This window comes from Mastomys coucha, unplaced genomic scaffold (assembly GCF_008632895.1).
Source record: "Mastomys coucha isolate ucsf_1 unplaced genomic scaffold, UCSF_Mcou_1 pScaffold6, whole genome shotgun sequence".
Lineage (NCBI taxonomy): Eukaryota > Metazoa > Chordata > Mammalia > Rodentia > Muridae > Mastomys > Mastomys coucha.
Genome location: NW_022196912.1, coordinates 118716646 through 118731653, shown reverse-complemented (window position 1 = coordinate 118731653; position 15008 = coordinate 118716646). Strand labels below are relative to the sequence as shown.

At 50.6% G+C, this 15008-nt stretch overlaps 1 protein-coding gene across 3 annotated transcripts in view; it reads left to right on the top strand.

Annotated features, from left to right (window-relative positions):
* The window catches only part of Syne3 (spectrin repeat containing nuclear envelope family member 3), an 83522-nt gene that overhangs the window by 54612 nt on the left and 13902 nt on the right, over positions 1 to 15008 (top strand). For all 3 annotated transcript variants that reach the window (XM_031356103.1, XM_031356102.1, XM_031356105.1), the window contains 8 exons: positions 1064 to 1197; positions 2458 to 2632; positions 4632 to 4814; positions 6344 to 6487; positions 7534 to 7668; positions 12526 to 12687; positions 12844 to 13016; positions 13786 to 13915. In XM_031356103.1, the coding sequence (XP_031211963.1) occupies positions 1064 to 1197; positions 2458 to 2632; positions 4632 to 4814; positions 6344 to 6487; positions 7534 to 7668; positions 12526 to 12687; positions 12844 to 13016; positions 13786 to 13915 (1236 nt within the window). The remainder of the gene's footprint in view (positions 1 to 1063; positions 1198 to 2457; positions 2633 to 4631; positions 4815 to 6343; positions 6488 to 7533; positions 7669 to 12525; positions 12688 to 12843; positions 13017 to 13785; positions 13916 to 15008) is intronic.

The following is a 15008-nucleotide window of genomic DNA, read 5'->3' as shown; positions in this document are numbered from 1 at the left end:
CCGTCCCTCCCCTGGGCTCCTCCCCTGGGCTCCTTCCCCTGGTCCTCCTAAAAGCTCACAGCACAGCTGTCTCACCATCCGAACCATGGCAGGAGGCCTGACTCCCAGACAGTTTTTAGATAAAGATTCCCGACCCTCCCCAACCTCTTATTTTACCTTCAGTATCAGGATTCTGTCAGTGGTAGAACTTGCCTAGTTTGCATGAAGCTCCAGTTTCTTTCCTTTGCATCTCAAATGGTGGGGGAGTCATTAAAGGACATACCTATAAAAGGCATCACTCCCATCCCCCTTCTCCATCTCCCTTCTGCACCCCCACCATGGTGCTTAGGTTTTCTCTCCATCCTTTATGCATTTGAGGACTTTCTCATCCAGCCTCCCAGCAGGCCAGGTCACACACTGCATCTTTCTGCAGAATAGACCGTGTATCCTCCAGGGCCACCTGCTTTAGTCTGAGTCAGAGCACGGTGCAGTTGTTGAGTGTGGAGATGGTGGGACCAGACTGTATAGTTTCAGACAGATTCCTCCCCTTCACTCTGGACAACCTTGAGGGAATGGTTTAACTTCAGGAGTCTGTGAATTGGGAATATTGACAGGAAGACCAGAGAGAGTGCCTTCCACCTAAAAATGAAGGTGTTTAAAAAGTACTGTCTTTTCATGTGGTGAGTCCAGCTTGCGAACAAATGGACCATGTTCCTAAATCCTTTCTGTTGGGAGCTTTGTTCTTCTTAGTCAACTTTTATGTCAGTGCTGGGGATTGAACCCAGGTCAGCCTCCCAGAGCCAGAGGGAAAGGCCGTAGTCAGTGGGAGCAGCTACAGTAAAATGAAGCTAACATTTGTCACTGTCACTATGAGGAAGATGACACCGAGTCCAGCCAGGCAGCTACAGGGAAGGTTAAATTTTGGGTTGGGGAGCAGGGGCTGAGCCTAAAGGTAAGACCCCACCCCGACCCCAGTCTATGCCTTTAGTGACAAGGTCCTCCATCCTGGCCAGCCACTGGCCTCTATTCAGCCCTGCATAATCCCCCTAAGGAGCCTCACTAGCGCCTGGATGTCATCTTGCAGGGGACTCGGGCTGCACTGGCTTCAGAGGAACCCCGTGTAGACCGGTTACAAACTCAACTGAAGAAACTTGTCACCTTCCCGGACCTGCAGTCACTCTCTGACAGCGTGGTAGCCACCATTCAGGAATACCAAAGGTACGCAGGGAGGCTGAAGTTGGGCAGGACTGAGGGTGGGCGGGACCCAGGGTGCTGGATACTTGGCACCCTGTGAGTGGAGGGTGGGCTTGCTATGTGGGGATGGCAAGTGTCTACTCTAGCCTCTCATCATTGTCACATTCGGCTCCCAGAAAGAGGTCTGAGCTTTGCTTTTTCCTGGCTTGGAGGCTCATTCGCCCACCTCTGCTGGGTCTTTTCCTGGCCAAGCATTGGGAGAGCTTCACCATGCAGTGTCATGGGGGCAGCTACCTTGTAAGTAAGCACCACTCCTCTGCCTCTGGCCGTGCTGAGGACTTAAATATTAGAGCGCATCTCATCTTCAGCACAGCTACTGCTTATCTCTGCCCATGGGCACAGTTGGGCTCAGCAACACGTAGAGTAAGGGCCCCCCTCTGCTGAAGTGAGCACTGGACATTTGGGGTGCTCACCTGTTTTTTGCTAAGGAGGCATCCTAAAACCAGCCCATCTATACCTATAGCATCGCTTTAGTACATCTGTACCCCTGCCTGATGGTGGGCGACTTCTTCAGAGTGGACATAGGCACTCCACCTGACGATGTCTCACTCCCTTTAGTGTCTTCACTGGGGTACGGGGAGGGGGGAGGGGATGTCCACAGGCTAGCTCATTCTGCAGCACTTTCTTCCAGTATATCCTCAGGCTCAATGTAGCTCTGGGACCCAGGCTAACGTCCTGTCCTCATCATTTATTTTAAATGACCTTTCCTTTTATCATGTGGATTAAGCTCTTGTTGGAGTCTAAGTGGGAAGGGCAGTCTTCCAGCTATCTGTTCCTAGAGGAAGCCACCAGGGGTATGAATATTTCTGGGAGCAGCGTGAAGGACATTCTGGATTAGGCATGTTTCTGGAAGCATTCTATCACTCCATTCTCCAGATGAGGAAAAGGAGGCTGACAGCGTCAAGCCGTGCAAGGCCCTGCTGCTCTGCTGCCTCTAGACTCCCACCCTTTCAGATGCTGCAGGCTCGTTTCCTTGAGGACCCACATGCCTGAGGGAGCCCAGGGTCTGTCCTCAGGGAGACCCCAGGCATGTGGGCTTCTCATTCGGTTCTGCCTCAGGGCTTACAAGTTCCCACTTAATTCCTAAGCATGTGTCCATACACACTCGTGATAGCCCATGTGTCAGGAGGGCATCCCCTGCCCTGGCAGCCTGGGCAGAGGCCTTAACCCTGGACTAACCTCGCTCTCTCCTCTCTGGATCTGTGCCCTGTGCTGCCCTGGCAGTATGAAGGGGAAGAATGCCAGGCTCCACAATGCGACCAGGGCAGAGCTGTGGCAGCGTTTCCAGCGGCCCCTCAATGACCTGCAGCTGTGGAAGGCCCTGGCCCAGAGGCTCCTGGACATCACCACCAGCCTGCCCGACCTGGCCTCCATTCACACCTTTCTACCCCAGATTGAGGTAACCAGGCTCTGATGGGCTAGGGAGGCCACTGGTCCAGTGTGTGGGGTCTCAGCAACTGTCTCAGGGACAAGCACATCCCTGGGACCTCGATTTCCCCGGGGCAGCCGAGTACCAAGTGCACAGGAAGGATAAAAGTCACCCTTAGTCCCCAGGGAGAGGCAAGGCCTGGTGTGACTTCCACGCAATTTTGTCTCCCTTGGAGTCTCTAAGAGTAATAAGAGTTCTACAAGAGAACAGTGTAGCAAGCCATTGTCTTCCCTGCCTCTGCTGTGGCAGCCTGGCCTGTGGGACCTTCAAATACAGAGTTGATCAGGTCAGGCTCAACAATGTCATCTGGAGTCCAGGCTCTTGTAGTTCCAAGCCACGTCTCTTTCTGGCCCCCACGTTTCTTTCTTTGTCTGTCTTAGCTGACAAAGTATTTGTTACAATACTTTGTAGCAAGCGGTACTTGTTATTGGTGGGAACTGCATAAGGGCCAACTGCTTTCTCCATCACCTCTTTGCTGCCAGTTAGGAGGGCAAGCCTTTCTGGAAAGCTTTTATCTCATTGGTCAGGTAGGTCATGTGACCATCCTTTAACCAGCGCCTGGCTGAAGATGGTGAAGTAGTCATGGTTGCTGTGCTGACAACACTAATAATGCTAAGCCTTCAGTTGGGCACTTCGCTTCCAAAACAAATGTTGGCTGTCTGGGGAAAGAGGAATTGGAGGAAGAGCATTTGGCAGCATCTGCCCCAGAGTCCCTCAACGCTAGGGTTTTCCTCGGCTCATAAACCCTGCATGTCACCCATGAGCTCTCATCCGTGAGATGCTCAGACACACAGAGCAGCGAGGGAGGCATGAAAATGTGCCGGGTATCAACCTCATGTGATAGTTTTTGTCCTGATTATACAAATAAACCTATGTTACCCAGAGACAGTAAAGATTCCAGGAGAATTAAACAAAAACCACCCACCATCCCATAAGGCACAGGGCCTCCATCAACACATCGGACCAGTTTACCCCTCACCCTTGCTGGTCTATTGGGTGTCGCTGGGAGAATCTTTAACCAGGTTTGGCCCTGTTCCCCCCTCCCACATCCCCCCCCCAGCACGCTGCTCAGCTTGGAGCTTGGAGCTTGCAGGTGTATGAGCCCAAAGTTGGTGCTGGGAATCGTCCTTGGTTACATTTCCACATTATTTACTGGACACAGAGTTCATGGGTGTGGCTGGTCTTGTTAGTCATCCTGCTTTAGTGATCCCCTGCCACCTCTGCTTCCCTAAACTGAAATTACAGTTGGCCCACAGCACCCACCCAGCATTTATTTGGCTTTCTTGGGATTCAAACTCAGGTCCCTCAGGCTTGTTCAGCAAGTACCTCAATTGTTGAGCCATCTCCCCAACCTTAACCTCTCCCTAATTATCTGTCTTATTTAGCTTTGGGGGACAGGGTTTCCCTTTGTCGGCATTGCTAGTCTAGAACTCACTGTGTAGATCAGGCTAGCCGAGAACTCGCCTGATATCTACTTGCCCCTTGTTATTGGTGGAAGCAGCGCAGGGGCCCAAGAGCTATGTTTTCAGGATGTCAGAAGGTCCCGTTGGTGATGGAGGGTCACTGTGTACAGGCATAGAGGAGCAAGTTGGTGAGGTGTGGAGGGTCACCTTGGGGGCATGCTGGCTTGGAAGCAATAGGCAGGCAGGAGCTGTGGTCCAGGTGAGAGAGGCTGAGTGTCTGCCACTGCTGCTGGTGGTGATGATGGGCAGACATGGGTTTCTGAGACAGGAAAGGGGACGGACTATTACTTGGTAATGAGATGCACGGAGGATGGGCAGGTAAAAAACAAAAACAAAATAAAAACCCCATGGATCATAAAATTCGGGGCCTCCCAATGTACTCCTGCAAGTTGGCTTCCTCTGTGTTAGTCCTCAGACGCCTGCAGAGTCACCTCTCCTGCGCAGCCAACATAGAAAAAGGTGCATCCCTGACTGTCTGAGGTGCATGGATACTTTGTCTCCCACAGGCTGCCCTAACTGAGAGCTCCCGCCTGAAAGAGCAGCTGGCGATGCTGCAGCTGAAGACGGACCTGCTGGGCAGTGTCTTTGGCCAGGAGAGAGCAGCCACCCTCCTGGATCAGGTGACAAGTTCCGTGAGGGACAGAGACCTACTGCACAACAGCCTTCTTCAGCGGAAGAGCAAACTTCAGGTGAGCATCAGCAGCTTCGCCCTGGAGCCTGGACGTGGGCTGAGGGTGGCCCCTATGGCTCGGGATGTGGGCCTATGTTTCCCACAATCTCAGGTTCTTGACTATAGACAGGACATAACTCTCACTTGGCCCCTCTAACTGGCTCCTTAGCTACCTGTCTGCTGTCACTCCTAACCCCGATCTCTTTATCTCAAACCACACTGTCTCCCACAGAGCAAAGATGGACAAGCAAAGATGGGGCAGGTGCCTGCAACCTAGCCTCTACCTGATTACTATCCCCAGAGCCCACATGCTGGAAGGAGAGAACGGACTCCTACAAATTGTCCTCTGACTTCCACATGCATGCGCATGCATACACACACACACACACACACACACACACACACAAAGAAATTAGATGCAGTAGAAGATGCAGATATAAACATTTGCTAACTTTAATTCACTACAATCCCAGGAATAAGTGTTATTAATGGCATGCTTCCGGCTACACTCAATCAAAGCAACAGCCTGGCACTCTGTGGGCAGCCTGTTCTGGCTGCCAAGTGTTTGCTGAGTGGCCAGTAATGATGATGATAATGGCTCTGGGCTACCGTGTTGGCTCTGTGCCAGCCACCTGCTAATCTTTGTCCAGCTGACGCTCTGGGGGAGGTTCTGCCGTTTGCCCTGTTTTACAGGTAAGGAGAGTCAGTCAGGATCTCCTGGCACGAGGTCAGGGCTCAGGCTATATCACCTGACTCCAATCCGGCAACCTCACCTCATCAGCGGGCAGAGGCAGGGTTGCAGGAGCTGGGGGGAGCCAGACAGAGAAGTCTTCATTTTCAAACCACCCAGGCTGCTGCTGGAGACAAGCACCCACAGGAGGTGTCCGCAGAGGGGTGTTGGCAAAGAGACCAGTGGTCCTCAACCTTCCTGATGCTGCGACCCTTTGATACAGTTCCTCATGTCGTGGTGACCCCCAACCATCAAATTATTTTTGTTGAAGAGGGAAGGCCCACATTGAATGGCCCCACCCCACAGACTGGAGTCCCAAACCGAATAAGTGTAATTTTACCACTGTTGCGAATAGTAACGTAAACATGTTTTCCGAGGGTCTTAGGTGACCCCTGTGACAGGGTCATTCGGCCCCATCCCCCCACAGGGGTCGCAACCCACAGGTTGCGAATCTCTGGTCCCTAGGCTGCTGCAGCCTATAGGGAGGGTTCTATATAGGGTTCAGGCAGTGAAGAGGCCAATGTCTGTAGAGCGCTGGCTCAATTCTGTCTCTATAGCAAGGAGACGAGTAGGCTGAGCTGTGTTCTAAACAATCATACTTATAAATAAACTTCTGGTGAGAGATTTGGTGGACAGGGGAAGGGCTACTTGCAAGGACCATGGCTAAAGTGTGATAAAGGAACACAGGATTGGCCCACCAGGGAGGGCTTTCTGGAGGAGACGGCTCAGAAGTTCGTATAAAAAGAGCAGCTCCGTCGACTGTCAGGTCTTACAAGGCACTATGAGAAAAGCTCTTCATTTGTGCTTTCTGTTTGCAGAGCCTGCTTGTTCAGCACAAGGACTTTGGGGTGGCTTTTGACCCCTTACACAGGAAGCTCCTAGACCTCCAGGCCAGGATCCAAGCTGAGAAAGGGCTTCAGCGCGACCTTCCTGGAAAGCAGGTCCAGCTCCTAAGGTCACAGGTGAGGAGCTCTGTTGGCTGCTTGGTAGCTCCCCCTTCTGGGGGTTTGGGTCCATTGCTGCAGGGATGGCTTGGGTTTCATTGGAATCTCTGCTTATTCAGTGGGCAGTCCTGGCCTCAGCTGGGACTGTTCACACACACACACACACACACACACACACACACATGCACACGCACACGCACACGCACACACACACACCCGAGCTGCTGTGTCTTTGAGTCTGACACAGCAACCAGCAGTTCTTTTGGGCTCTGAAGTCTGAAGAGGGGTGAGGAAGCAGAGAGCAGTAAATAAATGCTGGTTCTCATTGGCTTTAATTCCTTTCGGGACTCCAGCCCGTGGGGCGGTGCCATCCGCAGGTGATGTGACTCTTCCCTCCTCAGCTAGCTAATTGTATTTGGAAACTCCCCCATAGACACAGCAGAGGCGTCTCATAGATGATAAAACGTCTAGTCAGGTAGGCAATGCAGATGAACTGGCATAGGGACGATTCTGGGTGAGTCTGGAGGCTTTCAGTTGAGTAAACCAATTTGGAGATGAGGAAGACCTGCTTTATATCGTGTGTGGACTGCAGACAGGCGGGCCACTGGAAACCACTGGCCGGCTGAGGCGCTTTACCGGTTTTCATCATGCACACGACACGATGCTTATTGTTTTAAACCCAAGCATGGTTCGTGTGTAAGCTGACAGCATCCTCTGGAAAACATTAAGCATGGTACATTTGAGTCTTTAATACTGAAGTAGGTCTAACTTTTCATAACAGCCAGTGGTCAGCAAGTGAGGGTCCAGACGGGAGTTTCTTTCCCAAGATGCTGTCTGGGATCTTTCCTCTAGTTTATTTTTATAGTGTGCTCCAGGGTATTTGTGTCTGAATTTTAAAGTTTCATTTGCCCTGAACAAGAATCTGTTGGACCACCCAAGTGGTACAGCTGCTGAGAGAGGGCACACACTATCCTGGGAACCCAACTCGGCTCCCACCCGACTGGGCCTTCAGGGTCTTCTGGATGAAGGGGAGGTGGCCCAGCTCACTCGTTTTTCTATCACAGGGGCTGCAGGAGGAGGGGCTGGATCTGGGGACCCAGATCGAGGCTGTGAGGCCTCTTGCCCATGGCAACCCTAAGCAGCAGCACCAAGTGGACCAGATCTCCTCTGACCAGCAAGCCCTGCAGAGGTCCCTGGAGGTAAGGGGCCAGTGACGCGCCTGAGCAGTGAGGACCGGGTCCTACAGTCCTGGGTCCTTTCTCCTTCCAACCTCTTTCTCCTCATCCTCATTTCTCTGACTTCTGACTGCTGAGCAGTTCCTGTACGCTGGCTGCTGTCCTGGCTCCCGTGGTAGAGGCAGCATGCACCAACAGACAAGGGCCCTGCTTTCCTGGGGATTGGGTGGGTGTTACATTGTGATGAGGGCCACAGATGGAGACCAGAAATGGTGGCCCTGTCCCAACAGCTTGGTGGATACACAGATCTTATATGGGTCCCTCAACCCTGGCGGCTTCAGAGCTGTGTCTGCAGTGCCCTCTAGTGGCCACTATAAACACTTTCTGTTGCACAGGTTTGTACTCCCTGCAGCTGCATGCACAGAACTTCAGACTTCTTGACAGTGGACTGAGACAAATAGAAATGCAGACTCCAGGCTCCCTACACACCCTTATCTAGACAGGCCTGGGTCTGCCTTTGAATCAAAATTCATGGAGTTCAAGCTGATCCCTGGCAGCACAGCTCCAGGGATCAACGCTTTACCATCATCTTACAGGCAATTTAGAAATGCCTAGAATAGAAAGAAATTCTTAAAGAGACATTGTAATCAAGTTATAGGTAATTGTCAAGCCCTGGTCGCAAGGAGGGGACACAGCCACTAATGTCATATCAGGCAGCATGACCAGCAATACCTCTTTGGTGAAGAAAAATCTTCTCCAAACCAAAGAAAAGCCCTTTGTGTTTAGGATGGGTGTGTTCACGGAGAGGCCAGTGGTCTTCTTAGAGTGTCAAAGACCTCCTTGCTCCTGTGTGTAGAGTTAGAACCCAATCCCAGGGCATGGGACAAGTCTGTCTCCTTCCCTCCACGTGGTGAAAGCAACCATCACACTTATATTGCGTCTTAGGGTTTTACTGCTGTGAACAGACACCATGACCAAGGCAACTCTTGTAAGGACAACATTTAATTGGGGCTGGCTTACAGGTTCAGAGGTTCAGTCCATTATCATTAAGGCAGGAACATGGCAGCATCCAGGCAGGCATGGTGTAGGAAGAGCTGAGAGTTCTAAATCTTCATCTGAAGGCTGCTAGCAGAATACTGGCTTCCAGGCAGCTAGGATGAGGGTTTTAAAGCCCACACCCACAGTGGCACACCTACTCCAACAAGGCCACACCTCCCAATAGTGCCACTCCCTGGGCTAAGCATTTTCAAACCATGACACATTGTTTGTTACTTTTGGCCCCTGCACCAGGCTTGGTCTCATGAATCTCCAGGAAACATGATGCCATACACAGGGCCTGGGGCTCACACAGCCCTGCCCCTAAGTGGTACCTTGTGTCTGGTTGAATTCACCAATTCCATTCAGTACACAGCATCTTTGTTCCCCAGGAGTAAAGGAGGGAAGCAGGGAGATAAGACACTGTTACCCCCTTCTAGAAGGCCTTAGAGGCCATAAACATTAGTTCCAAAAACTATATCCAAATTATGAGCTAGGCCAACCATTAGAGGACATGTTTACTGAGTGTCATGAGAGGTCACAAGATGGTGACATCCCATCCTGCTTCCGTAGAGAGAAACTGCCCTTCTTTATTCAGACATTCAGAGCTTGTTAAGTCTGGTGACTTTACATTCATCCTTCACTCACAGCCAAGCCACCTTCATGTCCTGTCATCACCAGGACCAAGTATCTGACAAAGGCAATGTGTGAAAAGAGGGTGTTGCTTTGGTCCACAGGTCCAGACTGTAGTCCGTTATGGTTCAGGGAACCATGGTGGCCAGAGCTTGAAGCAGCCAGTCTCACTATGGCTTTAGTCAGAAAGTATTGAGCGAGGAACTCTGGAGTCCTAGGCAGCCCAGGCTGACCTTGAACTCACAGAGATCCAACTGCTTCTAATTTTCCCTTTTTTCAAGTCTTGGACCCTGGCCCACAGAGTGGTGCAGCCCACACTATGGTGGGATTTTTTCACCTCAGCTAATGAACCTAGGCAACCCTTCAGAGACATGCCCAAAAGCTTATTTCTGTGCTGATTCTAGATTCAGTCAAGTTGACAAGCAAGATCAACTGTCACATATCCACAGGGAGCATGCTTCTGTCCCAGAGGCCACAGGTCCCTATGGCAGGAAGCTGTTGTGGGGAGTTAGTTATTATAGACACCCTGACCCTGGTTCTCAGGCTCAGAAACGCAGGGTTTAGAAAATGAGCTTATCTTTGACAGGGTTATTGAAGGCAGATGCAGAATGTGGAGTGTTGAACCCTTCTTTGGACTGTATCTAATTACAATTCTGACTTTATGGACTTTTCAAGCCCCTTGGCAGGGGCCTGGCATCCTATCTCAGCCAGTAGTTTTGTTTGATTTTATATATATATATATATATATATATATATGGAGATAGGGTCTTTGAAAGCCCAGCATAGAGGCAAAGGCCTTCATGGTGTGAGAATAGTGGCCACAGGCTGGCGTCTAAATGGCCCTGGAGGGCTGGAAAGGGGACTCAGAGAGAGCCAGTCAAGGAGGCCAGAAGCATGGAGAATGGCTGTCCTTCTGAGGACGGTGCCCAGCCTTCTTGAAGACAGAGATGAGAAAGGCTGATGATTCAGACTTCTGAGAAACTGACAGGCCCAGGAAATAGGGCCCAGGAAGAGAGAGGTGGGGGGGAGGAAGAGGGATAGATAGAGAGAAAGAGAGAGGCAGCTTTGCAAACCAAACCTTTATATAGAGTTGTAATTAAATACAGAAAAGAAAATATGTTGCTATAGCTCAAGAATCTTAAAACAAACAGACCCATGTAAGCACCCCCAGACAAGACCTAGGGTGATACCAGTGCCCCCCACTTGCCCCAGAAGACAGCCTGATTTCAGAGCTCCACCTGCATACAAGCAGATTCTCCCACAGGGCTACAGGGGGTCACAGGCTGTTCATTTTTTTTAAAGACTAATTTTATTTATTCTTTGACAATTCCATACACGCATACAATGTCTCTTCATCACATCTGCCCTGCTCTCCCCTCCTCCTGAACCCTCCCAACACGTCCCTGCTTCATACCCTCTTACTTTGTTGCTATCCCCTGGGTAGTTAGTGCTGCCCACGTGAGAAGGCTGTGGGGTTATCCACTAGAACATGGGCAGCCTACCAAAGAAAAATAGTGACTCCTCACCCCCCTGCAGCCTTCAACGGCCAGCAACCAGGGGTAGGGGTGGGATCTCATGAGCCCCTTGTGAGCTGCAATATAAACTGGCTTAGTTTGGTACCAGTAACTGCAGTTGCATACACCAGCTGTGTCATGTGGCAGCACCCTCTTTTATCCCATCTTCTGTGATTATCCCTCATCCTTGAGGGGGAGGATACCTTAGTCGCTGTCCTACTGCTATGAAGAGACATCATGGCCGAGGCAACTCATGTAAAACAAAGTATTTTATGGGGGGGTTGCTTACAGTTCCAGAGACTTAGCTCCTTATCATCATGGTAGGGAGCATGGAGACCCATTGGCAGGCGTGGAGCTACAGTCTGACCCATAGACCGCAGGGAGGGAGGGAAGAAGGGAGGGAGGTGGCCTGAGCTTTTATACTATCCTAGCCCATTCCCAGACACACCTCCTCCAACAAGGACACACCTCCTCCAACAAGGACACACCTCCTCCAACAAGGACACACCTCCTCCAACAAGGACACACCTACTCTAACAAGGACACACCTCCTCCAACAAGGACACACCTACTCTAACAAGGACACATTCCTCCAACAAGGACATGCCCATTCTAGCAAGGACACACCTCCTCCAAACAGAACACACGTCCTTCAAATTAAACTTTAGTCTTTTCAAAGTAAAGTAATTTAGAAATGAATAGAGGTTAAATAAACCACACTTAAGAGAGAAATGGGCAGACAGAAGAGGGCTGGTGACAGTTGGCTGTGGTCAGATCTTCTCCATCTTAGAGATAAGGTCGTAACAGATCCTGGTCAGCTCATCATTTTCTTTAGTTTTCTGCTCCCCAGTCTTCTCCAGTGAGTGGATCTGCATCTTTAAAAACACTTCAAACTGGGGAACAATACATGAACCTGTAGTAGCCACTTTCATTCAAACCACCATGACATAAATGTTCCATTTAGGACCGAGCACTCAACTCTCACGTAAGCTCTGTACTTTGACCAGTTTTAAGTCTCTGCAGTAACTTCTGGAGCTGGTCTCGCTGCTCTAGAATATTCTGTGGAGTGGATGTTCTACCATGAGCTTTTCCACCCTAACCCCCATTCTGATCGAATTCAGGGCCTTACAAACACTGCCATTGAGGCTCTACCATTGAGTGATGCCCTGTGTCCTCCATTTTACTTTTGTGGATGGCTTTTGATTTGGAGTGATGACGGTTATACAGTATGTGTGCCTTTTAGAGACAACATTTTGCTCTTCTGGAAAACAGGAGCCATAGCTGGGCCAGATGTTACATCTGTACCCAGCCTTACCAAATTCCTACCTATGGTTTTCCCAAATTCACAAGCACCCCACTAGATGGGAGCCCCCACCTTCAACTGTATTTGAGAGTCCCTGGAAACAAGACAGGCTCAGAAATATTTAGGGCAGAATTGGTCTGTACTGTGTAGAAGGGAAGACTGGCCTGCAAGATTCCTGTTGGGGTAAATTGAGGGTAAAGCCAGATCTAGGCACCTTGTAGAACTGGGGTGGCAGCCAGAGTCTGCCTCAAGAATCATTCAGGGGAAGGAGTGTGGGAGGGAGTTATCAGGAGGGGGGGGCAGTGAGTGGGATGTAAAGTGAATAAGTGAAATATAAATTAAATTGGAAAGAAGAAGAAGAATTCAGATCTCCCCGCCCTCCTGGCTGTACCCCAGGACCTCGTGGACAGGTGTCAGCAGAACGTACGGGAACACTGTACCTTCAGTCACAGGCTGTTGGAGCTACAGCTATGGATCACCACGGCCACACAAACGCTGGAGTCACACCAAGGGGCTGTGCGTCCGTGGGATGCTGAGTCCCAAGAGGCTGGACTTGAGGTAAGGTGCCAATTCATTCTCTCAGCCATATTCCCCTAAAGCATTTGGGATGACCCTCACACGGGGGTACAGAGACTTACCGCCCCTCCCCAATCAGTGTTGTGTATGTGTGTGTGTGTGTGTGCTCGCACACACACTCACTCATGTTTCCCATAGAGGCTGCTGTCTGAAATCCCAGAGAAAGAGGTCCAGCTGTCCCTGCTCCAAGCACTGGGCCAACTTGTGATGAAGAAGTCTTCCCCAGAGGGGACAGCCGTGGTCCAGGAGGAGCTGAGGAAGCTGATGGAGTCTTGGCAGGCCCTGCGGCTGCTGGAGGAGAATGTGCTGAGGTGAGGGACTTCTTGGCTCCCCACTTTGTGTCAGACAAGGTCTCCTTACCTCCTGAGGTCCCTAGAGCAGATGGCTGCCCTAGGCTGTGGGCCAGGCATGTGCCAGGAACCTGGCTGGGAATGTCCTTACCTTTGGCCCACTTAGTGATGCTGGTAGAGGTCCAAGGATCTGATATAGCCATCCCTCACTAGGGAGTTATCCTCTAGCCTCCTCACTAGGGAGTTGGCCTCCACCCATCCCCAACTAGGGAGTTAGCCTCCACCCATCCCCCACTAGGGAGTTCGCCTCCAGCCTATTCTTTTTTTTTTTTTAAATCTTGGCCAACTACTATGGCATTTTTTTTTTTAAAGATTTATTTATTTATTATACGTAAGTACACTGTAGCTGTCTTCAGACACGCCAGAAGAGGGCATCAGATCCTATTACAGATGGTTGTGAGCCACTATGTGGCTGCTGGGAATTGAACTTAGGACCTCTGGAAGAGCAGCCAGTGCTCTTAACCACTGAGCCATCTCTTCAGCCCTCCAGCCTATTCTTGCCTGAGCTTATTTCTTTATTTGCATTGACGGTTATAAGTACCTTCCTGGTAGGTTTAAAAGAAGAGATGGCACAAACATGCCAGGGAAGCCTTCTGATAGGCTCCAAAGGTGGCTGCTAAGTGAATCCCAGGAATTTCCTGTCCTTCTTGGTACCCCTGTAGGGTCGTCTCCTGGGACGGGTGGGTACTCATCACAGGGCTGCCCTGAGTAAGTGTCTTTGTCTCTCTAGTCTCACGAAAAACCAGCCACTGCAGAGGACAGAGGTAGACACGGGCAAGAAGCAGGTTTTCACCAACAACATCCCGAAGGCCGGCTTTCTCATCGACCCTCAGGACCCCATTCCCAGGAGACGGCATGGGGTGAGTCTGTCTCCCAGGCTTTGGGGGGGAGGTCAGATCCAATGTCAAACTAGGAAGTTGGGGCCTCCAGCACAGCTCCCTTCCTGCCCTGGACCGAATGCTTTAGCTCATAGGATGTATCCGCTTTCTTGTTACTTTCCCCTGATGGGACCTCAGAAGCAGTCAATTGCTGGAGGGCTGAGGGGCTTAAGAGTCTGAGATCTAGAGGTCTCAGATCACACTGGACGGTCAGGAACACCCCAAGACAAGACTGGCCCTCATTTCTCTGTGCTCCTGCAGCAGCTTATATTGGCAGAGGTTAGAGAATTATTGCTGACTCCAGACAGCAAACAGATCAGAGATACAGGTCTTGACCCAGTAGCCTGATTCTGCATTGCTGACAACCCCCAACAGATGGCCTGTGCTGCTGGGCTCTAGAACACAATATGAGAGAAATGGGAGTGGAGTCCAGGAAGTTAAGCAGGTTTTTAAAAGGTGCAGCATATGCTGGTGCTGGGCAGGATGTTATATGCAAGTCTGGGGTGAGGAATTCCTTCTAGTGTTGATGAAATACCAGCTGAACCCCCAGGTCTGAGCAGGAGAGGGAGGGGGAAGGCGAGGTGTTGTCTTAGTTACTTTTCTATTGCCATGACAAAACACCACGACCAAGGTAACTTATAAAAACAACAGATTTATTTGGGGCTCACAGTTCAAGAGCATTGGAGTCCATGACCATCATGGCAGGAAGCATGGCGGCAGCAGGCAGGCATGATGCCTGAGCAGTAGCTGAGAGCTTACATCTTGATCCGCAGGCATGAGTCAGAGAGTCAGAGAGCTAACATGAGTCAGAGAGAGCTAACAGGGAAAGGCGTAGGCTTTTGAAACCTCAAAGTCTATCCTCATCGATACACCTTCTCTAATAAGGCTATACTTCTAATTCTTCCCAAATAGTTCTACTGCCTGGGAACCAAGCATCCAAATATATGAGCTTATAGGGACTGCCATCCCTCAAACCACCAAAGGCATGTCCTCAGTAGAGGGGGCAGTGTATACAGAGACTGAGAGGGAGGTGAGATGCAGCTGCAGGCTGCAGCAGGAAGGAGGAGGAGGAGGA